This window comes from Salmo trutta, chromosome 14, assembly GCF_901001165.1.
Source record: "Salmo trutta chromosome 14, fSalTru1.1, whole genome shotgun sequence".
NCBI classification, from domain to species: Eukaryota; Metazoa; Chordata; class Actinopteri; order Salmoniformes; family Salmonidae; genus Salmo; species Salmo trutta.
The window spans coordinates 71068254-71081470 of record NC_042970.1 but is presented as its reverse complement, the minus strand read 5'-3'; the positions used below and the strand labels follow the sequence as shown (position 1 = coordinate 71081470).

The window sequence follows — 13217 nt, the reverse complement described above, 5'->3', positions numbered from 1 at the left end:
ACAGACTATGGGTGGTGCACAGTACTACATAGAGCCATGACTACATGGAACTCTATTCCACATCAAGTAACTGATGTAAGCAGTAAAATTTAGATTAAAACATTTTTTTAAACTGATAAATACACCTTATGGAACAGGGGGGACTGTGAAGCAACACACACATAGGCACAGACACATGCATACACACACATGATAACATGCGCACTACACACACACACGTACACATGGATTTAGTACTGTAGATATGTGGTAGTGGTGGAGTAGGGGCCTGAGGGCACACAGTGTGTTGTGAATGTAATGCTTTTAAAATTGTATAAACTGCCTTAATTTTGCTGGACCCCAGGAAGAGTAGCTGCTGCTTTGGCAGGAACTAATGGGGATCCATAATAAATACAAATACTTGACATTGTTTTGCGGTGAGGCTGTTCTCTGGTGTTAGAGGTGAAGCTACTGTTCTATGTGTTCTCTGGTGTTAGGCGACAGGGCGGCTGAAGATCGGGACCTACACCGGACCCCTGCACCATGGCATCGTCTACTCTGGAGGTAAGATGCAGTACGTGGGGAAATGCACTGACTCACAGCACAAACAGCCAGACAGCCAGACAGCACTGCAAACTTCTCAAATCATCTAACTAGCAGAGTACTTCTAAACAAGATGGATCTCAGTTAACCTTTTATTTAGCCAGCATAGTCTTCTCAACAACTTTCACTGTTCTCCAGGGAGGTCTGGTATCCCTAAAAACAAAACAATGGTATAAATCTAAAAACAATGTGGTACAAATCTTTAATAAAACAACAATGTCCAGTAACATCTACATTTCAATATGTCCCTCTCTCGCCCAGGTTCTTCTGACATTGTGTGTGACCTGCTGGGGGCCAAGGGGAAGGACATCGTCTACATCGGAGACCACATCTTCGGGGACATCCTCAAGTCCAAGAAACGGCAGGGCTGGAGGACCTTCCTCGTCATCCCCGAGCTGGCCCAGGAGTTGCATGTCTGGACTGACAAGAGCTGTGAGTCACACACGCATTCAGTCTCTCACACACACACAGTCACACACACAAAAGGACGTGTGCAGACACACAGATACTTGTACATAAAAAGGCAGATAGGCACACTGGAGAGCACTGGTCTGTAGCTCAGTTGGTAGAGCATGGTGCTTGCAATGCCAGAATTATGGGTTCGGTTCCCGGGACCACCCGTACGTAAAATGTATTCATGCATGACTGTAAGTCGCTTTGGATAAAAGCGTCTGCTAAATGGCGTACAGTGCATTCCGAAAGTATTCGTACCCCTTGACTTGTACCACATTTTGTTGTGTTACAGCCTGAATTCAACTTGGATTCAATATATATTTTTTCTCACCCATCTACACACATTACCCCCATAATGACAAAGTGAAAACATTTTTGTGTTTTATTGAAAATTAAATACTGAAATATCTCATTTACTAAGTTAGAATCATCTTAGGCAGCGATTACAGCTGTGAGTCTTTCTGGGTAAGTTTCTAAGAGCTTTGCACACCTGGGTTGTACAATATTTTCACATTATTCTTTTTAAAATTCTTTAAGCTCTGTTAAATTGGTTGTTGATCATTGCTAGACAACCATTTTCAAGTCTTGTCATAGATTTTCAAGCCAGTTGAAGTCAAAACTGTAACTAGGCCACTCAGGAACATTCAATGTCATCTTGGTAAGCAACTCCAGTGTATTTGGCCTTGTGTTTTAGATTATTGTCCTGCTGAAAGGTGAATTTGTCTCCCAGTGTCTGTTGGAACGCAGACTGAACCAGGTTCTCCTCTAGGATTTTGCCTGTGCTTAGCTCTATTTATTCTAATACTAAAAAAACTCCCTAGTCCTTGCTGATGACAAGCATACCCATAACAGGATGCAGCCATCACTATGCTTGAAAATATGAAGAGTGGTCCTCAGTGATGTGTTGTGTTGGATTTGCCCCAAATGTAACACTTTGTATTCAGGACATAAAGTGTATTTCTTTGCCACATTTCTTGCAGTTTTAGTTTTGTGCCTTATTGCAAGCAAGATGCATATTTTTCAATTTTTTTCTGTATAGGCTTCCTTCTTTTCACTCTGTCATTTGTTAGTATTGTGGAGTAACTACAAAGCTGTTAATTCATCCTCAGTTTTCTCCTATCACGACCATTCAACTCTGTAACTGTTTTAAAGTCATGGTGGCCTCATGGTGAAATCCCTGAGCGGTTTCCTTCCTCGCTGGCAACTGAGTTAGGAAGGACGCCTGTATCTTTGTAGTGACTGGGTGTACTGATATACCATCCAACGTGTAATTAAGTTTCACCATGCTCAAATGGGTATTTAAATGTCTGCTTTTTCATTTTTACCCCTATATAAATAGGTTCCATTCTTTGCGAGGCATTGGAAAACCTCCCTGGTGTTTGTGGTTGAATCTGTGTTTGAAATTCACTGCCGATTTTGAGGGACCTTAACTTATTTAGGCTTGCCATAAGAAAGCGCTGGAGTACTTATCGACTCAAGACAATTCAGCTTTTCATTTTTAATTAATTTGTAAAAAATTCCACTTCGACATTATGGGAAATTTTGTGTAGGCCAGTGACACAAAATCTCAATTTAATCAATTTTAAATTCAGGCTGTAACACAACAAAATGTGGAAAAAGTCCAGGGGTATTAATTAGTCAAGGGGTGTATATTATAGCAGTGACACACTTGTGCACACACACACATTTATGCACAGGCTCACACACAAATATAACTGTGATGTGTCATTGTAGCTGTAAAATGCCCTCGTAAACCTCTCAACGGCCTGTGAGCGACAGTGTGCCAGGGAGAGGGAGAATGAGAGGGGGAGTGTGAGAAGGCGACAGATGGAACAAGAGTGAGCCAACACGTGATTAAGGGCAGTGGTGTAAAGTACTTCAGTAAAAATACTTTAAAGTACTACTTACGTCGTTCTTTTTGTGGTATCTGTACTTTCTCCACTGCTGATTTAAGGGAGGAGGAGGGAAAGGGAAATATGTTGTGACTGAGACTTACCCTGGCCTCCTTTTCCTCTTCTGTATTACAGCGTTATTCGAGGAATTGCAGGGCCTGGACATTTTCTTGGCAGAGCTCTACAAGTGAGTACTGCACCGTCTACTCCCCTACAACGCCCCTATGCTCGCTCTCTAGGCTGTCTCTGCACCTGGCATGTGTGTGTGCGTGAACGACTGTTTCAGTACGTGCGTTGGTGTGTGTCACCGTCGGCTCCCTGTGTGTGTGTGTGTCGCCCTTCGGCCAAAGTCTGCAGGGTTTGCCCCATCGGTCTGATGATAACTGGCTTCACAGTCAGACTTCAGCCCATTTAGAAACAGTATCTATCTATGTAGGCCTGTCCCCTTCCTTGCTCTTTATGACAGTGACTAGCACTGTCTTCGCTCTCTCACTTCCAATCCCCTTCTTCTCTACCTCTTTGCCCTCTATCTAACCCATGATCTCTCTATCTCTCCAGGCATCTGGACAGCAGTAGTAATGAGAGACCTGACATCAGTGCTCTCCAGAGAAGGGTCAAGGTACTGATTCTACACGTTTCCATTGCAGCTACAGAAATATTATTCAATATGTCCACGTGTCCCTGAATAGTTACAGGTTTTAGTTTTGTCTTTAAACCAAATCATTCCCAACTGTGGACTTGTATGGTCTAACAACCCCTAAGTAAACTCCTGAAAATACGCTATGATCCTCCACCCATCCCATCGAAGGCTTGGATATACCGGAACACAAGTCGCTGAATTTCCATTGTCCTCCTCAAGGAATTTTGTATTTTGTATTAGAAACCTCTTTTTAAAAGGGGACCTGGCAAGTGGTCAGCAGGAAGTGGTCAGCAGGAAGTGGTCAGCAGGAAGTGGTCAGCAGGAAGTGGTCAGCAGGAAGTGGTCAGCAGGAAGTAGTCAGGAGGAAGTAGTCAGCAGGAAGTAGTCAGAATGTACACATAACACGAGCACAATACCATACATTAAAACATATTTGACAATGGTCATCACGTTCTTCCACCAGAGCTTGAAGTGTCCGAGCGTCTTTCAGCTCAGTATCTAAACCCAGTGTTCTTCTCCCCTCGGCAGAAAGTGACCCATGACATGGACATGTGCTATGGTATGATGGGTAGTCTGTTCAGGTCTGGCTCCAGACAGACTCTGTTTGCCTCTCAGGTGATGCGCTATGCTGACCTGTACGCTGCTTCCTTCATCAACCTCCTGTACTATCCCTTCAGCTACCTCTTCAGAGCTGCTCACGTACTGGTGAGTCACTGTATTGAATTTGTTTGTTGATTCTTGCTAACAGTTTACAAAAAAGGGAAGAAATGCAGCATTTACAGAATAAAATATTGCAGAGAATATAGTGTAAGATACAGCCCTTTCTTTTGCTAATTGGAAAACTGTAATTGTTAGAAATTGATGGTTAAAAATATAGATGGACATGAATCAACATTTCCGGCTAGTTTAATAAAGAATATACAGTACTTGACTCTTATTAACTTAGACTGAACCCTTACATAGTCTGGCGCCCATCTAGCTGAATCACTGACAGGCAGAGTGACATTTGCATTAGAGTTGGTATGTATGAGTTATCTTCTCATTTCAATACAAATGTCTTTACCAGACATACCGTAATTTCCGGACTATAAGCCGCTACTTTTTTCCCAAGCTTTGAACTTCGCGGCTTAAACAATGACGCGGCTAATATATGGATTTTTCCCGCTTTCAAATAAATTTAAAAAAAAACACACATTCTGTGACGTGCTCAGTTTTTTGGCGGCATGAAGCTTTCATTAGACCAATGAAATTGCCAAACGGGTTAAGGTCAAACAACTTTTTTGTTTACTGTTTAGATTAAATCGAGCGCTCTCAAACTTCCCATCATTCTGATTACGGTAGTCATTTTGTCACCCTCATCATGGCAAAGACACGGAGAAATGCATATGAGGCAGCTTTCAAGTTGAAGGCGATTGATCTGGCTGTTGGAAAAGGAAATAGAGCTGCTGCACGGGAGCTTGGTCTGGAGCAATGACTTTCTTGGTAGGCTACTGTTTACTGCTAATTATAATTTTTTTGTTACAAGCCGTGTTTCGTTAAAGCCTATTTATTTTTGTTACAAGCCGTGTTTCGTTAAAGCCTATTTATTTTTGTTACAAGCCGTGTTTCGTTAAAGCCTGCGTAAAGTTCATTTGTTTCAATGTACCGGTAGTCACCTGCGGCTTATAGACATGTGCGGCTTATTTATGTTCAAAATAATATATATTTTTTAAATTCAGTGGGTGCGGCTTATATTCAGGTGCGCTTAATAGTCTGGAATTTACGGTATTATCTGAAACATGCACATCGCATACACACAGTAATCAATATTCTGTATAACAAGTTCAACGCATGGTAATAATACTATTATATTACATATTGGTGAGCTGAAACTCTCTTTACTAGCTGTTAGCCAACTGGAAGTGCTCTGAGTTGTCTTTGGTAATAGCCTCTCTCCTCACCTTCTCTCTGTCTGTCTCTCTGTCTGTCTCTGTCTCTGTCTCCCCTCCCAGATGCCCCACGAGTCAACAGTGGAGCACGCGCACATCGACACGGACACCGAGTCCCCCCTGGCCACGCGCAACCGCCACTGCACCGACAGCAAGGACCTGGAGTGCTGTAGCAACAAGAACCGAAGCCAGCTGACCCGGTCCATCAGTGAGATCAAACCCCCCAACATGTTTCCCCAGACCCCACAGGAGATCACCCACTGCCACGATGAAGACGATGATGAGGAGGAAGAGTAGATGGAGGAGGTGGGATGGCGTGACCCTAACCAGGCTTGATTCCTTCCTAGGAGGAGGAAGAGAGAGAGGAGTGAAAAACCGTCTTGATTCCTTCCTGGTGTTTCCCTGAGGGGGTTTTAGAGTATATATACTTCTAGGAAGATATAAACTATAATGTACTCTATAGTCCACAGTAAGAGGGGATATTGCCATTGTAGTGTATCTATAGGAGATTTATATAGAGAGAAATGAAGATACTTTTTATACTAGAGATGTATCAGGATATATAGGTTTTATTAATCTGATCAGTCAACTGTATGTTACTACAGTAACAGTTGCTGCTCGGTTCTCCAAAAGCGTTGCCCCGTGCCCACCCCTTTTCAACTTTTACGTTTCAATGGTTGTTTTTTCTATGGATTTTTATGATGAAATGGGAAAAGGTTGACTTGAAGTTGGCTAATTTCTTCTTTTTTATTTTTTTATTTTTTTATTTTTTTTTAAAGTTGATGAAGCTAAAACAGTTTTTACGGCATAGGATGTTGTAGCAGACAAATATACATGAATACACACAAGAAGCAAATATTACGAACACTACTTTTCTCTGTCCTGACCTGACACAGTGTCTGGTCATAGAGAAGAATTCCCTGTGTGTGTTTACATAGTACACCTTAATGCAGGCACCTTAATGCAGGCACCATACTGTAGTTTGAATGTGAAGCACTAAGGCGGAATAGCCTTTGCCAAACAGTATGTACAGTACTGTATTTAAACTCTATATACTGTTTTGCAGTTATCCTTTTGAAATGAAAGTGTTCTAGCCTTGCAGTACTGGCGTTGAAAGAACACGCGTATCGGGCAACATGGCAATCCAAAAACATGGTCCAAAAATGTATTTCTCGCTGTTTATTATATATTTTTTTCAGTATAAATCCTCCCGTCGTGACCCTGCATAACACAGCTTGTGTGTGTCCGGCCTTGGCCAATCAAAAGTCGAGTTTGCATCGTCCTGAGCGACTATAACCAAGGCATCCATAATTGTACTAAAGAACAGCGTGATGTATGTTTTGGGTTACACAAACCACAAGTCTGATTGTGGGTAACTAATTGTCAATATTAGCTCGATATGACATGAAGCGTGCTGTCTATTTAAAGTATGGTGCACATAATGTAATCTGTGATTCTGTATGGATAATTTCAACTGACGTTTTGAAATGCATGAAATGTTGTTTCTAGGCAACCGTGAGTACAGGGTACCGATTACGCTGCCTCTGTACAGATGGGGTCTATGGCAACTGTTGATGCTCACATAGGCCTAATGCTATTGAGAGGCAGTGACCCAGTATTACTGTTCTCATACATGATACTGTCAAAAGCAAGACATTCATCATGCAAAATACCATGACATTCTTTTGGTTCTCCTATAGGATGATCTGAGATATCAGAACCTGCAACATTGTTACACTATGTGCAACTAACATGCAGTAGTAGTTTTACTTTTTTTTTTACTAAGCTTGGAGTTGTTCGTTAAGTGTTCTCTTGAATATTAAATTGTAACAGTTTTATTTTTAATTGCATAGAACCGCTTTAGTTAAAACTGTCATTCACCCCTACCTAACCAAACCCTCATATTCCATGTGTGATAATATGGTCTGGTGTTCCCTAGTAATTCTTTGCAGTTAACGTGGAGAGTACAGTATGTTATAGGAACAGACCTGGGTTCAAATACCTATTTAAAATGTTTCAAATACTTTAGCCTGCCTGGAGTGCCAGGTGGGGAGAGTTTGTAACTTTTGTGAACATTTTTCTGGTTCCACTCCAGGCAAGCTCAGTCAAGCCCCAGTGAAGAAATGAAATGATTTAGAATCGTATTTGAACCCAGGTCTGATCTACAGTAGGCCTTGATATGCAAACAGGAAGTGTGACGTGTGGTATTGTGTAGACCTTGAGAATGCACGGGCCCCAGACAAGGAACCAACGCCTCGGCGAGAGGGCGTTTGTGTCTGACCGCCCCAGAGAGGTTAGGGTGGGCCTGGGAAAAGGACACGCGGTGCCCCCCTGACTGGTGGGAATAGGTTGTAGACTCACCCTAGCAGGCCTATGAAGTATGGAAGATGTATGAAGGACTGTAGCTACAGTATTCTGGAGTTTGTTGGATCACTTAGGGGTAAGAAACACTGAATGATGCAAAGAAGCACCTGATATTTCCCACAAGGGTTGCATTTGCTGTCTCCAAACATGAGCAAACCTTGTAATATCAAAATGGAAATTGCAAACGTTGATTAGGCCCACAATTTCACTGAAACGTTGAGATATTTAAAAAGAATGTTACTGGAAAATGTTACCGACTTGGTTAATATTAAACTTTCCTGTTTAGCAATGGAAATGCTAAACATTTTCAGTTGTGTGTCCTAATGAACATGACCCAGATGGTATGCAGTATGGAGGGCAGGAAAACTGACGTTTTTTTGTTGTTATAGGTTATCTGCAATATCATATGTGTATGCTATGTAAAACATGCGTATCACTTTATTTCTTAGGCATGTAGTTGTGTAGCTAGAAGTTTCGATTGGCCTGTTGATTTGGGCTGATGAAGGGAAGACCAATAGCGGGTCTCTATTTGTAACCTGGTGTTGTTTGCCGATGCAAGTAGTAAAAAGGAGAATGTGGGTTCAACTGGGGATCTTTGTAACAATTTTAGTAAGAGTAGAATCTGTTTTAGAGGAACTATATAGAGTGGTTCAATATTTTATTACTCTCTGAAAAAAGTTTATCTTTTTAAGTATTGATTTAACTGGAAATACTACAAAAACACCTGGGCAGCTGTATTCTTTATTTGGTTGGTTAGTTGTTTTTTTGGTCTCATTACTGACAAATTCATAATAAAGCTTGGTCGTTGGAGGAAAATTTGAAGTCCTTTTCTGTCAAAACACTTTACAAGACATTATTTCTATGCAATGACGCAGTACAGTGCATTATACATGTAAACTAACTTACTAAAAGGCTGGCCAATGCAAGCAAATGGCTTACGTCAAAGTTGTTCCAACTGTATGGCTAGAACTAGGTTAGGGCTACAACTGATATGTGGAAGAAAAAAAAATATGTCCGTCTGTGAGGAAAAAGCTCTGGCCACACAAGTTCTACAAGGTCATCTGTGTAGTAAGAATTGTACACTTAATAATAATAATAATAATAATAATAGTCTTGCAGACCGATATGCTGAAAATTAGGCGACGTTGAAGAGCATGTATTTATTTACCTTGCATCAGAAATGGCACCTTTTTCAACAACAACACCTTGGTTTTGCTGTTTGTATCTGTTTTTTGTAATCCGTGTTTTCAGATTCTTAGTTTACAATGTTGTATATAATATTATAAGCTTTTCCATGTTGTGGAAGAAACGTTCCTTAAATTCTTTACATATTTTTTTCCCCCCTTTTTGTTTTTGCCATTTTTCTGGTTTGACACTTTTTTACTATAACGGCTTCAGTGAGTTTGTCTAAGCTAGCTAAACCTGGCCAACAGGTTAATGCCACGATCCATTTATACAATTTGTCCATTTATACAAAATTTCAACAATTGCAGACCGAGCGTGACAACTATCATGCATTCACTTATTTTTTGTTTCGTGCATTTTCTTGGATGTTCCTCAGAGCGTTTTGTTTCCAGAATTATTCTATAATGTGTACATTGGGGAAATGACATTTCTATGTACAATAAAAGCTAATTTTCCATAATAAGTACCTGGGTGTGTGTACTGTCACCTTCTGTTGCCTCTTGTTCTTCTTCAAAACTATAGTTTTCAAATTTTAAGTAAAACAAGTATTTGATTGTATGCAAGTATAATTCTTATAATCATACATAAACATTCTTGCATACAAAAATGACTCAATATATCCAGTAAGGTGTTAAAGTAAATGTTCTACAATTAATTGTGAATGAAAATATATTGCTCGCATAGCTTTTTATATCCACTGAACTTCAGGACACTTGCCTAGAATTCTCCTCTCCCATCCCACTGTTGACAAAACATCAAGCAAATGGGGGGGATTACATTTGTCATTTTACCTCCCCCTCACAGCTTAAAAGGGTTGACATTTGGGTGTCCAAAAGGTGACTCAAAACATGATTCAAGAATAGAAGTCCTGTCAAAGTTGGAAGCTCTAAACGTCCCATATTTTTTTTACAATTCTATTTAACTACACAAAATATATCCAGTAATCCCAAATCCATCTAAAAGTAGGATTTTCTCTGAACAAGCATCAAATCCCCATTCATGGCACACTGTAATTAGAACTGATGACATTTCTATTACATACTGTGAGTACATTGAGACTTACTACAACGCAAACATTTGTGTGGTTACAGTTAACAGATGGACTTAGGCTACACAACGGGAAATGTATACAGTATAGTGGAAAAAGTACTGAATAGGTACACAAATAAATGTAAATCTCCTAATGCTTTGATCCAAGGGTTAAATGTCCACAACCCGTCAATGCGTTTGGCAGATCCTTGTATGCTAACATGCAAGGTCAAGGGTTAAATGTCCACAACCCGTCAATGCGTTTGGCAGATCCTTGTATGCTAACATGCAAGGTCAAGGGGTAATATTTGCAGCAGCATCAGCTGCATTTTTTGACTCAGCAACTTTTGCTTATAATGCAGCAATGGCTCTAACACAAATCAAGAATAGCAGGTAAATTAAAACATGGAAATATTTGAAACAGACATGGGATGAGTATTGTTTTGAAACAGTTATGTTTTTCCAGCCTAAATACTTTTCAGGAAGATAAAACAAGACAAACCAGCTACTGAAAATGTCGTTTTAACAGAAGGGTAAATCATCTTTGCAATAGATCATTCTGTCCTTGAAATTGTCTCCATACAATGTTCTGAACTGCCTATCTCTTTAATCTGAGCACCTTGTGTTGAGGGGGAAAATAACATATTCCATCACTAATACTATTTATGTTAATAATTCACTTTTTATTGAACCACCAACACCAACCAGAGCAGAATATGGGAATGCTTTTGTCGTGTTGAGTATCAAACATGTGGACAGGCACCTATACATAGCAGCATGAGGATAGACATGGTCCGAGTGACTCAGATAACGATAGAATGGAGAGTAGCAAGTGAAGTATTTTTCAACGGATCTAAAAATGTCTTGACAAATACTGTAGTCGTTCATTGGTGATGTGTGTCTTATCTTAAGAGTGGAGAAAGTCCTCAGAGAAAGAGGGGGAAGAGAGAGAGAGCAATAGAAAGAGAGAGGGATCTTTTTTTTCAGGTGTTTCTTTTCCTGTGAATGTTCAGGAAGCAGGGGTAAAGACCACATGGGTCAAGATATAGGTCACAACAAGGCTCCAAAAACCAACACAAGACTACATTGGATAGTCATATATGTTATTTTCAACATTCTGACATGAACATGTGAAAAACCCTCATCTGCATGTAAAGGACTTTTATTTTGAAGGAGATACCTCTTTTTCATATAAGTGTATTAGATACAGCAGTGATCAAAGTATAGATGGTAAAGTACAAATACAATCTTATTATATCATCATCATCATTGCTTATCTCTGGAATGATTGTCCTTGCAGAGCAGAGTTCACCTGATGCATAGGAACACTTACAAGTAAAACAACAAAAACAATATCTGGTCAGTGTTATTAATCTCTTCCATAGTCTGGTCATTTTGAAACGGAAGCCCCTTGCTGTATGTCGGAAGGTTGCCAACCCATGTGTTTTTTTAAGTTGTTTATGCTCACAGTAATTTGGGAATACTGTGACACGAAGAGAAATGGCGACCACCAGTGGTCAAAAGTTGCAATTGCACCCCCATACTATTTGGAGCGACATTCTGCAATGAATATCTTTGCTTTAGCAAGCAGATATTACAACTATCTAGGATGACTACAAACTGCGTCAACATGCTTTACGTTAAGATGCTGCGTCTACAGAGATTTAGGATAGGAGAGTTATTTTTGGACTTCTACTTTAAGTTCAGCTTTGATTCATATAAAACCATTTATATACAAACTGATACAAAGAAAAAGTAAACTCAACATTACATTACCCTAGAAATAAGTTTGCACTTGAAGTTAATATACTCAACAGAAGGCATACGTCTTGTACATACACCCAACCCTGGCTTGGTTCTTCATACATATTTCCCAAGAGACAAATGATAACAAAATACGGAATGATCCATCACAAAGAAAAACAGAGAATCATTTGTTTACAGGCTTATAGGAGAATTGTGATAAGAAATATACAACATATGTGTGGCTAAGATACAAAAAACACATTAGTATTTCTAATACTGTAATTGCATACATTCAATACAGTACATCAATGGTGAGATTTCATATTTTCCTACATTTCCCCCAAACTATGCATTGCTATGATTCAAGTCATCACAATTCAAAGATCTAGCATCTATAGTAACCAGGGAAGGGAATGTTTTCCTCTTACAATAAATAATAATAATAATAATAATAGTAAGCATTTGAATGTTAAGGTTTTTTTGCTTCAGTGGCACATGGTCATTCAATGAATTAATATTAGACTATAAAGATGAAAAACTAGCATGTGAAAACAAGCACTTAAGTGCTAATTTGGCAATGTTTTCACTTGAAAGTGTTTTAAGTTGGTATGAACGTGAGCCTTACAAAAAAGATCAGTCAGTCACAGAAAAACACAACCATTTCTGTTCATCTCCAACAGTGACCAAGTGACCAAGTTAAAGGGTGTAAAACATCAACAAGCTTGGGGTGACAGGTAGTGGTTAGAGCATTGGGCCAGTAACTGAAAGGTTGCTGGATCGAATCCCCGAGCTGACAAGATAAAAAAAATCTGTCGTGCTGCCCCTGAACAAGGCACTGTTCCGCTGTAGGCCGTCATTGTAAATAAGAATTTGTTCTTAACCGACTTGTCTAGTTAAATAAAGGTTAAATAAAAAAAGGCTTCAGTTCAAGCCCACACTATTCGATTAAACTCGCTAACCAGATGATTGGGGCATTGTTGGGAAAAAACATTCTTCTTGCACTGAAAGAGAGCATGTTTGAAGCATTATTATTTTTGTTTCACACAGTAAACATTGTTTTTCATTACATTCTCACATTGCAAGAAGAATGTTACCTTAATCTCAAAGGTACTCTCCAAGAAATGACATCATTCACAGCGGGGCGACATCCTGTTTGCTGAACAACAACAAAAACATGTGAATCTGCCAAGGCTCCCCACTATTGGCTCTTTCGAATTTGCACCCTCCCACAATGCAATAGTCAATTTCAGTTTTGTTGATGTCAATTTATTTAAGCAGGAAGTTGCCACGCTGTGTATGCTATACACCGAGTGGTCAAAACATTAAGAACACCTACTCTTTCCATGGCATAGACTGACCAGGTGATTCTAGGTGAAAGCTATGATCCCTTATTGATGT

General features: G+C 39.7%; 1 protein-coding gene across 3 annotated transcripts in view; it reads left to right on the top strand.

The window, feature by feature from the left end:
* Window positions 1–9510, top strand: part of LOC115147248 (cytosolic purine 5'-nucleotidase) — a 31915-nt gene extending 22405 nt beyond the window's left edge. For 2 of the 3 annotated variants that reach the window (XM_029689386.1, XM_029689385.1), the window contains exons 13-19: window positions 477–543; window positions 844–1014; window positions 3063–3114; window positions 3486–3546; window positions 4096–4272; window positions 4531–4587; window positions 5559–9510. In XM_029689386.1, coding sequence (XP_029545246.1) covers window positions 477–543; window positions 844–1014; window positions 3063–3114; window positions 3486–3546; window positions 4096–4272; window positions 4531–4587; window positions 5559–5792 — 819 coding nt within the window. In that variant the 3' untranslated portion in view covers window positions 5793–9510. The remainder of the gene's footprint in view (window positions 1–476; window positions 544–843; window positions 1015–3062; window positions 3115–3485; window positions 3547–4095; window positions 4273–4530; window positions 4588–5558) is intronic. The other variant, XM_029689387.1, reaches the window with a different exon arrangement.
* Window positions 9511–13217: the final 3707 nt, after the last annotated feature.